General features: G+C 44.6%; 1 protein-coding gene across 1 annotated transcript in view; it reads right to left on the bottom strand.

The window, feature by feature from the left end:
* The window catches only part of ecpas (Ecm29 proteasome adaptor and scaffold), a 167,180-nt gene that overhangs the window by 109,565 nt on the left and 43,216 nt on the right, over positions 1–14,399 (bottom strand). The window contains 3 exon segments of the mRNA XM_085992949.1: positions 874–955; positions 2,227–2,366; positions 4,813–4,966. Of these exon segments, the coding sequence (XP_085849075.1) occupies positions 874–955; positions 2,227–2,366; positions 4,813–4,966 (376 nt within the window).

The raw sequence follows: 14,399 nt of genomic DNA, 5'->3' as shown, positions 1-14,399 counted from the left end.
CCCGGCGGACTCAGCAGGCCAATTAGGGGGAAGTTAGTGACAAGGGCACATCAACGTATGATGTGTCATCTGTCAAGAACTTTTGGAAGAAGAAATGTCATTATTTGACTCATTGTTTGACAGTTCTGTGAAGCTGTCAAACAGTGACATTCTGTGTAGTTTGAGTCCTTGTGTTCAGGACTCATCAAACCTTTCTACTTTGCAGAAATCAGCTGGCTGTTGGATCGGAGGATGTAACAGCCAGTCTGTGATCGCTACAATGGAGATGTCGGGGACTTCGGCTCCACAGCAGCTGAAGGCTGTGGGTAGAAGCAAAGGAAAGTTAACATTTTCTAACACTTTACACTCACCTCACATACTTACCACTCCACACTTGCACCCATCACTCACCTCTACAATCGCACTTTCAGACCCCTCCGACCCCTGCAGACCTTCTACTCACCTCCTATACCCAAGAGGGGTTCCCCCAGGTCGGGAAGCCCGCACTTCAGCACGAAAATGGGGATAATCCTATTTTCTGCCTGTTAACAGGCAGTCAATAGGCTTTAATCCCTTCCCGCCTCCAAGGAGACGGGACCCGGGTCAGGACGGCTTCCCGCCTCCTGGCAAGAGGGCACGGAGGCGGGTTGGGGGCAGGTTTGCCACCCGCCCCCAAATTCTGCAACTTTCCCGGCAGTCCTGCCTCCATACCCGCCTCCTCGGGGCTGAGAAAATCCAGCCCTATTAGTTTGCACTCTGCTCGTTTTTCAGGCTTTCACTTAAATGGGCTTTGCTGCATTTAAAATGATTTTAATAAAAGTTTTCAGCTTTACAGTAGGCGTGGTAATCAGGATGTCTGAAGGAACAATAAAGCAGAAAACTAAACAAGCGTACCTCCTTTGTTTTCAGTGGTATGTCCCCCAGGTAAATCTTGTAGAGTTTATTGACAATAATAGGATTGTTCCAGTCAATTATACTGTGAAAGGTTTAAAAACATTAATTTTTCATATTGCACATACTACTTCTCAATCATTTTTACCACTATGCATTAAAAAATCTTGGCAAAACAAATGACTAACAGCTCAAATCAAATCAAATCAACTTTTATTGTCATTGTTAGTGCACAAGTGCAGTACAACGAAATGTAGGCTTGTGGCTCCCGAGAGTGTACAATTTGGATTAGGACACTTAAACATTCAGAATGTTAAGAGAATTAGGATAAAATTATCACTGGGTATACCCATGTGAATTAATGCAGTAACTCCAGTGGACAGGAAAGTATACATTAACATTGTTAAAAGTACAATGCTTTTCGGTCACAACATACAAAATTAAGCAACATTAAGACAACATTGCAGTTGCAAAAACAACATTGTTAAATGTTGAGCTATGAAGTTTATATTGTTCTACTCTACTGATGTATTTGAAAAGTGTATGTATGCAGCTAGCAAAGTTGACAGATGATTTGAATCGCGGCATACTACATCATGGAGGCACAAGCTGAAACATGATCCTCCATGTGCTGAATTGCCAAACTCAATCGTTCTGGCGCTCCTCCAATTCTGGCCTCTTGAGCATCCCCGATTTTAATCGCTCCACCATTGGTGGCTGTGCCTTCAGCCACCCAGGTTCTAAGCTCTGGCATTCCCTCCCTAAACCACTCTGCCTCTCTACTTCACTCTCCTCCTTTAAGATGCTCCTTAAAACCCACCTCTGTCCTAAAACCTCATGTGGCTCGGTGTTTTATAATGCTGCTGTGAAGCGCCTTGGGACATTTTACTACGTTAAAGGCGCTGTATAAATGCAAGTTGCTGTTGGTCTGAGGCAACAGAGCACAGGCTGGCTTCCCAGAAGGTGGGCCCAAAATTGGGGTAGAGTGTACACAAGCCACTATTGGGCCCCTTCTTTTAGCCAACTTCAGAACAGTATTGATGAGAGTGAATTGCCCACTCTCTTGAAGCAGAGGTTGTCTGTGACTGGTCCAGATAGAAGGAAATAAAACGAATTGTTCATTTTCAGCCCATCGTAAAATAACATACATGCCTTTCAGTTTAAAAAAAAGTTTCATTACTATTGAAAGAAGTTAGATAAATTACACTACTGAAAGAATCCTTCAAGCATTCTAAATGGGCTGATATAAAGTATTGGGTCAGAACATGGACTGGTTGGGCCGAATGGCCTGTTTCTGTGCCGTATATCCTATGTAAAAAGCTTTTTTTTTTAAAAAGTGAAGGCCTCAATTCTTACCTTTGCCTGCTTTTCACCTCCATATCTGCAGCAGTGGCCACGCCGTGCCGAGTGTCACTCGATGCTACCACCAGATGAACAACTGCTTCATTTTCCGCTATCTTCTCCGCTTCAATGAATTTCACAATTCCTAATTTGCACTATTTTCAGATATTAATTAGGATTAATCAGTAATTAGTTTTTCTTCCTCCCCCCCACCCCCAAACAATTTTTAAAATTACCAGTGCATCAACGTTAACACTAATGATCAGTTGAAGTGCTGATAATCTGTATTGTACTGAAAGCACGTACGTATGGATATTTATAAATTATACATCTATTTTAAAAACCTTGTGTCTGCATACACTTCCTGTCTGTGCCACTGGACTTATTGCTGTCACACTGTGTCAATTCTCCCCTCACTCATCCCCACCCCATTATAAATTGCTGTTTCACATTTATAAATCAAAACTGCCCCTGTAAACTTGTCGCGCTCTAATCTAGCAGTGTGGCTGCATGCATAGTCTGAAACTTTTCTGAGACCTGGCACCACCTTTTTTCTTTTTAATTATTTAATTATTAATTTAAAAAATCTTTAACATTTTAATTTTAAATACATTTACTTTTCCCCCATCTTGGTGCCCTTCAACCTGCTCTCTCCCCATCAAAATTTAAAAAAATAAATCTGGCTCCTGTTTGTTCTTCGCCGACTCCTGGGACCTCTCCACTGGCTAATGAGCTTATTTGAAATAATTCAACAAATATACAGATATAACCATGCGCTGCCCAACTCTACATGTTTGTGAATTCTTATTCTTATAAATATATAAATGAATATTCAATAACATAGGATTGTGTGTGCTGCTCCCTCTGTAGGCTCGGGCAGCGCCACAATTCTATTCCCTCTACCCCAGTCCAAACTTCCACGTGTCATCTGGTATCAACTGCTGGAGTAGGTATATCTGGCTTCTGATTTGGCTGTGCTGTCCCCTGCCCATCTCATGTTGGTGCTTCTGATGGTGGCGCAACATCTTAAAGCAGCTGGGCTGGCATCTCACCAGTGCTGGCAATACTTGGACACAAGACCCATAGCCATGGGCCATTTGTGTAGAGGCAAGATGAATAGGGCCAGGATGAGAACCCATCATATATATATTATTTCAGCGACCTGTGGGGGAGGTGCATAATTACAGTGCAACAAATTTATATAGGCAGTTTCCATTATGAATGTGGAGCCAGGAATTTGTAATGGAAATATAAAAATGAGAGACTTTAAATGGAGACTGAACTACATCTATGCACTTTGGTCTAATTATCCCCTGCCCTGAAACTCCACTTCACCTGAAGACTACACTGCCTGTGCGCAACACCATGGGAGACTGACTAGTTTTAATTAAAAATGTCTTAAACAACATCAAATCTACGTGATTCTAAAAACTATTTCCACAATTGCTATCTGGTTCTTCAAATCAGTTGTAATCACTGGTACCACATTGTGGTTTGCCGCCAACTGCAAGATCACCAGAGGCAACCCAGTGCCATCAGAGGAACAAAGGCTCCCATTGGCAAAAATGTTGCCGAGTTCTTCTGACTGCTGGGTGTCACCAGTCGTAAATGTTAACAGCAGCAGCTGAGGGCTGATTTTAAGGCTGGCCATGAGTTATCCCATGTGTAGAGGCCAGCACTGTGCCACTTAGCATTGCCAGCCTTTTACAGAACCTTCCCCCAACATCATGGAAGGTTCATGGCCAGACTGACAGTTGTAAACTAAGCAGCTGCAGGATTTGCATTTGCACTGTTGCTTTAAACTTCGGAACGGACGTACACAAATATTATGCATGCACATTTATCTACTGTTGTAGAGTGTCTTGCAGTATAAACGTAAGCAGTTCTGTGATAGAAATGGGCTATGAGAAAATAAAGGAAATTAATATGGCAGTCTGAAGAGTGTCTACATTTAAAGAGGCAAATTTTTTTCTCAGAAAACACCCCAACTTTTTTTTTAAATTGCCTGTACCTCACTTGGTTTGGTTACCTAAATTACTTGACAAAAAAAGTCTTAAAACAAGTTTTGTACATATGGCACACTTGTATTTAGGTTGGTCACCTTTAAAATCACGTACAGGTTTTAGAACTCATCTTCTCCCACTGAGCAGCTCTTGGATGAGCTTTTAGGTGGAGCATTGCACTGTAAGCAGATTGCGCCTCTTTAGGGGCGTGTGTGTGGGGGGGGGGGGTGTTTAGGAAGAGAAAGAAGGAAAAACTATTGAGACTAGTTTAGTTTCACCAATGCATACCTCATAAAAATCAGTCAGTAATGCAGTAGCACAGATGTGCTTATGCAGATTTCTGTAAGCCAAATTGTTCTACCCTGCTAGCAAGGACTAGCTGCACGACGACAAGTGGCAGCATTATTTTCTTTTGGTGGAGAGGAGCTTTGGAGTGGGGAAAGGAATTGCTTTGTTTTGCAACTATAGCTCATCGCACACAATTTCAAATCATTAGCTAGCAACATTGAAAGATTGGTTGCAACATGTAACCTGTTAATGAATGCCCTTTCATATTTCAAGAAGTCTATTGCAATCTATTTGCTCACAAATTCTTTACCTGTTCCAGCTGTTCAGGCGTCCATGGGTTATCGCTAACAACACGTTTAGCTGCATACGAACTCATGCCTGGTGGTGGCTGAGCAATACCACCACTACTAACACCTTGCTGGGGGCCTTGGCTTGGTCGATTTTGGGGCTCACTCAACACAAACCTAAAACAAGAACCAATTGTAAGATGCAACAAAAACTATTTATTTCCAGTAGCCCTCGGTATAATATTTCGAGCTGGAAGCATGATTACAGAGGAGCATAATAAGTTATTTAGATTCAACAGGCAACTTGTTTACAAGATGCAAGTGTGCTTATTGTTAATTCCAAAATAAAAGAAAACTTTTACGAACAGATTCTAAGGGAACTTAATTTTTCTAAAGCTTTTACCTTATAGCTGCAACCACTGCTAATCAGTGCTAATGAAATGCTCAACAAATTTGAAACATGCTTCAGAGAAATATTTCAGCTTGATTGTTTAAAAAGAAACCTCTCCTCAAATTCCCCCATCCATACAATGCTCAAAATATGGCTTTTACGGTACAATTATATCTACAAAGGTTTTGGGTCTGGCCTCACGATGATCAATGGAAGACACCAAAAATAACTACAAGGCACTGATGTCAGGTGACCATTTGAGTGCAATAACCCAGACAAAATACCCATTTCTTGGATGTCTCCATAGGTAAATGCACTGTATAGTGCAGTACTAGGCCGCACACAGGAAAGGTTAGTTGATCTGTTAGGACAGCAGTGGAGAGCACAGCTGCAGCATCACAAGAGCTTTTCGTGCTTAAGCTTTTAGTTATAATAGGAATACAAGGGATAGAATTAGGGTTGCAAAGGGGTGGAAAGTTTCCGGTAAATTTCCGGAAGTTTTCCTCGGGAAGTTTAGCTTGGGAATTTTGCCCAAAAAAGCACATGTTAGCATAATATTTTTTTTTGTATTTTTCATTTTTTTCATAGGTCCTCTCTTAAAATTACTAAGAGATGGAATCTTAATTATCAAGGAATTTCTTAATCAATATATGTTTATCTTCTTACTTGGCTTGTTTTAATAATTACGAGTTTTGTGTGTGACTGTGAACAAATGTGTCCTGATTGGTTGGTTGGATGAGTGATTAGCTCCCTCAATTGGTGATGTAGCATCATGCGTGCACAGGTCATGCTTCCATCACATGGAGCATCAGGAAAAATTTACTCACCCTGTTGCAATCGTGCTGATCGACCGCAGTTCGACACAGAGACGAATGCCCTTTATTTCTCTGCATAGAACAATGCCACGTTTACCATCAGATGTGTGGAAGCATTTTACCCCAGGCATTAAAGATGGAAAGACTGTGTACATGTGCAAACACTGTACAAAGCCATATGTAAAGAATGCCACAAAGATGCAGTAGCATTTATCCAAATGCAACAACTTCACTCAAAGCTCATAGCAGTTAGCCCAGAGTTCCTCTGCTTCCATTCAAGAAGATGATGGTTCACATTCAGCATCAGGCTCCTTATCATCAGCAACTCCTGGCCCACTTGGAAGGTTCTTTGATACAATGGATAACCATAGCCAGAAGAATGCAGATGAGTGCCTTGCTCGAGCTGTATATGCGACAGGCTCACCCCTCATGCTCACAGCCAATGTGTACTGGAAGAGATTTTTCAATGTTATTTGCCCGGCATGCTGTCCTCCCACCAGACATGCTTTGTCTACTTATTTGCTGGAGGCTGAGTATAACTTATTTGCTGGAGGCTGAGTATAACAGAGTCCAAGGAAAGCTCAAAGAAACGATAGAGATGGCAGACTGTGTTGTAGTTATCTCAGATGGCTGGTCAAATGTACGAGGGGAGGGCATCATAAACTACATCGTCTCCACTCCTCTCCCAGTGTTCTTCAAGAGCACAGACACGAAGGACAACAGACACACAGGCACATACATTGCTGATGAGCTGAAAGCGGTCATCAACGATCTTGGATTACAAAAGGTCTTTGCAGTAGTTACTGACAATGCTGCGAATATGAAGGCTGCTTGGGCTCAAGTGGAGGAGGCCTACCCTCATATTACATATGTTGGGTGCGCAGCTCATGGGCTCAACCTGCTCCTCAAGGACATCATGGGTTTGAGAACCATGGAAACACTGTACAAGAGAGCCAAGCAAGTTGTTAAGTATGTCAGGGGAAAACAGGTAGTTGCAGCAACCTACAACTACAAGCAAACGACAAAGAACAAGAACACCACACTGAAGCTGCCCAACAACACTAGATGGGGTGGTGTTGTCATAATGTACAACAGCCTTCTGGAGGGTAAAGAGTCGCTGCAAGAAATGGCAATATCCCAGTCTGAGGATATGGAAACCACCATCAAGAAAATACTGCTGGATGATGTGTTTTTGGAGAGAGTGGTTAGCAGCCTTAAACTACTCTCACCAGTAGCATCTGCAGTTGCTCAGATTGAAGGAGATGACGCTGTCTTGTCAGATGTTCTCAGGCTTTTTGCTGATTTAAAAGAACAAATCAGCATTGCCCTACCCACATCCCTGCTGCTCAAAGCAGAGGAGAAGGCAAGAGTTGCGAGGTGAGGCCCGATCAGAGCATCGGACCTGTGAGGGGGCAGTGACCGGCGGCAGAGCTTAAATACCGGCAGTTTGAAATCGGCGGCAGTTGCGAGGTGAGGCCCGATCAGAGCATCGGACCTGTGAGGGGGCAGTGACCGGCAGCCGAGCTTAAAATCGGCGGCAGTTTAAAAGCGGCGGCAGTTGCGAGGTGAGGCCGACCAATTCAACAGCAGAGGAGAGAGGTAAAAAGTAATCCCAGTGTGACGTCACCAGGAAGCAGGTAAGTGATTGGTTGGTGAGTATTTCTTTTATTACAAGCTTAAATTCTGCGGTTTATATTTTGTTGGGTCTCTGTGGTGTAGTGGGGACAGTTGGTAAATAAGCGCCCTAGAGTATATCTTTAACTGGTGGTATTGAATTAATTTAAATTAATTAAAGGGGTAAGTCATGCCAGGAGAGCCCGGCCCCGTGTTGTGCTCCTCTTGCTCTATGTGGGAATTCAGGGATGCTGCCAGTGTCCCTGATGACCACGTGTGCCAGAAATGCATCCAGCTGCAGCTACTAACGGGCCATATTGAGGCGTTGGAGCTGCGGATGGATGGGTTGTGGAGCATTCACGATGCTGAGAGGGTCGTGGATTACACGTTTGATGAGTTGGTCATGCCGCAGGGTAGGGCTGCACAGGCAGGAGGGAAATGGGTGACCACCAGGCGGAGCAGTAGAAGCAGGCAGGTAGTGCAGGAGACCCCTGTGGCCATCCCCCTTTCAAACAGGTATACCAATTTGGATACTGTTGAGGGGGATGACTCACCAGAGGAAGGCAGCAGCAGCCAACTTCCTGGCACCGGGGGTGTTGCTGCTGCTCAGGAAGGGAGTAAAAAGAGTGGGAGAGCAATAGTGGTAGGGGATTCTATCGTAAGGGGAACAGATAGACAGTTCTGTGGCCGTAGACGTGACTCCAGGATGGTTTGTTGCCTCCCTGGTGCCAGGGTCAAGGATGTCACTGAACGGCTGCAGGGCATTCTGATGGGGGAGGGTGAACAGGCAGAGGTCGTGGTTCACATTGGGACCAACGACATAGGTAGGAAAAGGGATGAGGTCCTGCAACAAGAATTTAGGGAGCTAGGTAGCAGATTGAAGAGCAGGACCTCAAAGGTTGTAATCTCTGGATTGCTCCCGGTGCCACGTGCTAGTGAGTATAGGAATAGGAGGACAGAGCAGATTAATGCGTGGCTAAAGAGTTGGTGCAGGAGGGAGGGCTTTAGTTTCCTGGTTCACTGGGCCTGCTTCTGGGAAAGGTGGGACTTGTACAAGTCGGGCGGGTTGCACCTGAACCAGAGCGGGATAAATATCCTTGCGGGGAGGTTTGCTAGCACTGTTCGGGGGGGTTTAAACTAAAATGGCAGGGGGTTGGGAACCTGAGCAGGGAGACAGAGGAAAGGAAAACAGGGATAAAAGCAAAAGATAGGAAGGAGAAAAACAAAAGTGGCAGTCAGAGAAATCAACGGTTTAAATCAAACGTGGCCACAGTAAATAATAATTCTAATAGGTCTAAGAGCGTTAAAAAAACAAGCCTGAAGGCTTTGTGTCTTAATGCGAGGAGCATTTGTAATAAGGTGGCTGAATTGGTTGCGCAAATCAAGGTAAACGAATACGAATTGGTTGGGATTACAGAAACGTGGCTCAAGGATGGCCAAGACTGGGAACTCAACATCCAGGGGTATTCGATATTCAGGAAAGATAGGCAAAAAGGAAAGGGAGGTGGGGTAGCATTACTGGTTAAAGAAGGGATTAATACAATTGTAATGAAGGATATTAGCTCTGATGATGTGGAATCTGTATGGGTAGAATTGAGAAATACTAAGGGGAAAAAAACATTAGTGGGAGTGGTATATAGACCTCCAAACAGTAAGGTGGAGGTTGGGGATGGCATTAAAAGGGAAATTAAAGAAGCGTGCAATAAGGGCACAGCAGTCATCATGGGTGACTTTAACCTACATATAGATTGGGCCAACCAAATTAGTAACAATACTGTGGAGGAGGAATTGCTGGAGTGTTTACGGGATGGTTTCCTGGACCAGTATGTCAAGGAACCAACCAGAGATCAGGCCATCTTAGACTGGGTATTATGCAACGAGAAAGGATTAATTAGCAATCTTGTTGTACGAGGCCCCTTGGGTCGGAGCGATCATAATATGATCGAATTCTTCATTAAGATGGAGAATGAAGTAGTTGACTCAGAGACAAGGGTCCTCAATTTAAATAAGGGAAACTACGATGGTCTGAGGAGCGAGTTGGGTAGGATTGAGTGGGGAATGGCGCTCAAAGGGTTGACGGTGGATAGGCAATGGCAAACATTCAAAGACCGCATGGATGAGCTACAGAATTTGTTCATCCCAGTTTGGCGTAAAAATAAAACAAAAAAGGTGACTCAACCGTGGCTAACAAGGGAAATTAGGGATAGCATAAGATCCAAGGAGAGGACATATAAATTGGCTAGAAAAAGCAATAATCCTGAGGATTGGGAGCAGTTTAGGAGTCAAAGGAGGACAAAGGGATTAATTAAGAAAGGCAAAATAGAATATGAGAGTAAGCTAGCAGGGAACATAAAAACTGACTGTAAAAGCTTTTATAGATATGTGAAGAGAAAAAGATTAGTGAAGTCAAGCGTAGGTCCCTTACAGTCAGAATCAGGGGAATTTATAATGGGAAACAAGGAAATGGCAGACCAACTAAATGCATACTTTGGTTCTGTCTTCACAAAGGAGGACACAAATAAACTCCCAGAGATGCCGGGGAACATAGGGTCTGATGAAAGCGAGGAACTGAAAGAAATCAGTATTTGTAGGAAAATGGTGTTGGGAAAATTGATGGGACTGAAGGCCGATAAATCCCCAGGGCCTGATGGTCTACATCCCAGGGTACCTAAGGAAGTGGTCCTAGAGATAGTAGATGCATTACTGATCATCTTCCAGAACTCGATAGACTCTGTAACGGTACCCATGGATTGGAGGGTAGCTAATGTTACCCCACTATTCAAAAAAGGTGGTAGAGAAAAAGCGGGGAATTATAGACCGGTAAGCCTAACATCGGTAGTGGGGAAAATGCTAGAGTCTATTATAAAAGATGTAATAGCAGAGCACTTGGAAAGCAGTGACAGGATCGGACAAAGTCAACATGGATTTACAAAAGGTAAATCATGCTTGACTAATCTACTGGAATTTTTTGAGGATGTAACTGGTAAAATAGATAAGGGAGAACCAGTGGATCTGGTGTATTTGGACTTTCAGAAGGCTTTCGATAAGGTCCCACACAAGAGATTAGCGTGCAAAATTAAGGCACATGGGATTGGGGGCAAGGTATTGACTTGGATAGAGAACTGGTTGGCGGACAGAAAGCAAAGAGTTGGAATAAACGGGTCGTTTTCCGAGTGGCAGGCAGTGACTAGTGGGGTACCGCAAGGATCGGTCCTAGGACCCCAGCTGTTCACAATATATATTAATGATCTGGACGAGGGAATAGGATGTAATATCTCCAAATTTGCAGACGACACAAAGCTGGGCGGGAGGGTAAGCTGCGAGGAGGATGTCGGGAAACTCCAGTACGATTTGGACAGGTTGGGTGATTGGGCAGAAACATGGCAAATGCACTATAATGTGGATAAATGTGAGGTTATCCACTTTGGTGGCAAAAACAGGAAGGCAGATTATTATTTGAATGGCAATAGATTGGGAGAAGGGGAAGTGCAAAGAGACCTGGGTGTTCTTGTGCACCAGTCGCTAAAGGTAAGCATGCAGGTGCAGCAGGCGTTTAAGAAGGCAAATGGTATGTTGGCCTTCGTAGCAAGAGGGTTCGAGTACAGGAACAAGGATGTCTTGCTGCAGTTGTACAGGGCCTTGGTGAGACCGCACCTTGAGTATTGTGTGCAGTTTTGGTCACCATACCGGAGGAAAGATGTTCTTGCCATGGAGGGAGTGCAGCGAAGATTCACCAGGCTGATACCTGGGATGGCAGGAATGACGTATGAGGAGAGATTGTGTCGATTGGGCTTATACTCACTGGAGTTTAGAAGATTGAGAGGGGACCTCATCGAAACCTATAAAATTCTGTCAGGTCTGGACAGACTAGATGCAGGAAGGATGTTTCTGATGGCCGGGGAGTCCAGAACCAGGGGTCATAGTCTAAGGATAAGGGGTAAGCCATTTAGGACTGAAATGAGGAGGAATTTCTTCACCCAGAGAGTGGTGAACCTGTGGAATTCTCTGCCACAGAGGGCGGTGGAGGCCAGTTCATTAAATATATTCAAGAAAGAGTTGGATATGTTTCTTGAGGCTGAAGGAATCAAGGGATATGGGGAAAAGGCAGGGGCAGGGTACTGAATTTGGATGATCAGCCATGATCACATTGAATGGCGGAGCAGGCTCGAAGGGCCGAATGGCCTACTCCTGCTCCTATCTTCTATGTTTCTATGTTTCAAGTCATACAGATGTGTCAAGAATTTTGTGTCAAGCCGGTTCATGCTGCAGCATACATGCTGGACCCAAAGCATGTTGGGAGACCAATACTTTCTGGAGAACAGATCAACAGCGCTCACAGTGTGATTTCTACCCTCTCACGCCACCTCAATCTGGACGTGGGCAAAGTTCTGGGAAGTCTGGCAAAGTTCTCTACCAAGCAAGGTCTTTGGAATGGGGACGGGATATGGGAATCATGCAAGCATATCAGTGCACATACCTGGTGGAAGGGACTTTGTGCATCTGAGGCCCTGTCACCCATTGCATTGGTGATACTCCAAATCCCACCTTCATCAGCGGCCTCTGAACGAAACTGGTCACTTTTTGGGAATACGCATGCAAAGGTGCGCAACAGGCTGACTAACAAGAGAGTGGAGAAACTGGTGGCTATCCGGGCAAACCTACAACTTATTGAGCCAGATACAGAAGTGTCCACCACACAGCTAGACAGTGACACAGAGGAAGAAATGGACACGTCAGAGCCAGAGTCAGAGAATCAGGAGGAGCAATGAGGAGTAGAAGACTCAGAAGACTCATGAGTAGAAAACTCAAAGGGACAAAATACAGGCTAAATAAGCTGACGCTCCTTTTATTTTATTTTAAATGGGTCTTTTTTGTGGGGGTTCAATAAAGTTCAAAATTATAACCTAAATAAAGTTTTGAAAGCCTGTTTTTATTTGTATGGAACAGTATGTCTATTTTGATGACAAAGATAATATAAGGGTCAGAGACAAAAACCATCAGTGCGCAAAAAAACTCAAAATTCCCATAAATTCCCATGGAAAGTTTCCTCTTTAAAAAATTCCCAGAATTTTGCAACCCTAGATAGAATCATAGAAATTTACAGCACAGAAGGAGAACGTTTGGCCCATTGTGCCTGCTCTTAAAAAGAGAAGTCGTGTTCAGTCCCACATCCCCGCTTGTTGTCTGCAACCCTGTAAGTTCCTCATCCTCAAGTACCTGTCCAAATCCCTTTTAAAATTATTTATGGAATCAGCTTCCACCACCTTTTCAGGGAGAACGTTCCAGATTCCAACAACTCAGTGAAAAAATTCTCCTCATCTCCACTCTAGATCTTTTGCCAATGACTTTGAATCTATGACCTCTGGTGATTGACCCACTCGCCAGAGGGAATAGAGTCATAGAGGCATGGAAGGAGGCCATTCGGCCCATCGAGTTCGTGCCGGCTCTCTGTAGAGCAATCCAGTAAGTCCCACTCCCCCGCTCTATCCCCATAGCCCTGCAAGTTTATTTCCCTCACGTGCCTATCCAGTCACCCCTTGAAAACATTGAGTGTCTCCGCTTCCACCACTTCCATCAGCAGCGAATTCCAGGTCCTCACCACTCGCTGCATAAAAAAGTTTTCCCTCACATCCCCCCTGTATCTTTTGCCCAAAACCTTAAACCTGTGTCCCCTAGTCCTTGTACCATCAAACTAGTAGGAACAGCCTTTCCCCGGCTAGCCTATCCAAACCCGTCATAATCTTGTACACTGCTATCAAATCACCCCTCAACCTCCTTTGCTCTAATGAAAACAAATCCAGCTTTTCCAGATTCACCGGCGGCGGCAGCAGCGAGAACGGCCCTGGGTGGAGACTGAGCGCAGAGACCGAGGATTTAAAGAGCAGGGGAGAGAGAGAGCGGCCCAGACTCACTGGCGGCAGCAGCAGCGAGAGCAGCCCTGGGTGGAGACTGAGTGCGGTTTAAACAGAGTGCTGCGAGTTGGGTGAGTCAGGGGGTTAGGTGAGGAATGGAAGGAGGAGCTCCCTTGCTTCACCTTTGTTTTTCCTAACTTTTCACCCTGTAGGAATTGGTTCTTACTGTACACCAAGGAGAGAGTCCGAAAGCAGGAGCAGTCAAACAGCAACAACTGCGAAACTGCTAAAGTGACGTCATAACCAGGGAAGGAGCTGATTGGTAAGTAGGACCGAGTATTTCTACAGTCCAGTCGTTAAGGTCAAAGTAAGGTCTCTAGTTTAGAGTAAGTAGTGTTTAAAGGGAAGTAAGGTCCCTAGTGTATTTAATATTCTTTAATTTAAAGGAGGTAAAGGGAGTAAATTAAGAGAAGGACATGGCATGGCAGCTCGGCTGCGTGGAGTGCTCCTCCTGTGCTATGTGGGAAGACAGGGAAACTTTAGGTGTCCAGGGCGAACACATATGCAGGAGTCACTGTGGAGCATCTGCGAAGCTGAGATCTTCGTGGATATCACATTTAACGAGGTGGTCACACCGCAGGTAAAGAGTGCGCAGGCAGACAGGAAATGGGTGACCGCCAGACAGAGTAAAAGAACTAGGAAGGTCATGCAGGAATCCCCTGGGTCCATCTCCCTCTCCAACAGATTTTCTGTGTTGGATACCACTGGGGGAGATGGTTTCTCTGGGGAATGCAGCAAGAGCCAAGTCCGTGGCACTACGAGTGGCTCAGCTGCACAGGAGGGGAGGAAAAAGAGTGGGAGAGCAATAGTGATAGGGGATTCTATCGTAAGGGGAACAGATAGACGTTTCTGTGGCTGCAGATGTGACTCCAGGATGG

This window comes from Somniosus microcephalus, chromosome 1 (assembly GCF_052327205.1).
Source record: "Somniosus microcephalus isolate GS21.2 chromosome 1, FLI_Smic_1.0, whole genome shotgun sequence".
In the NCBI taxonomy this organism is placed as follows: domain Eukaryota; kingdom Metazoa; phylum Chordata; class Chondrichthyes; order Squaliformes; family Somniosidae; genus Somniosus; species Somniosus microcephalus.
Note: the sequence above shows the minus strand (reverse complement) of the source record. Positions and strands in the feature narration are given on the sequence as shown.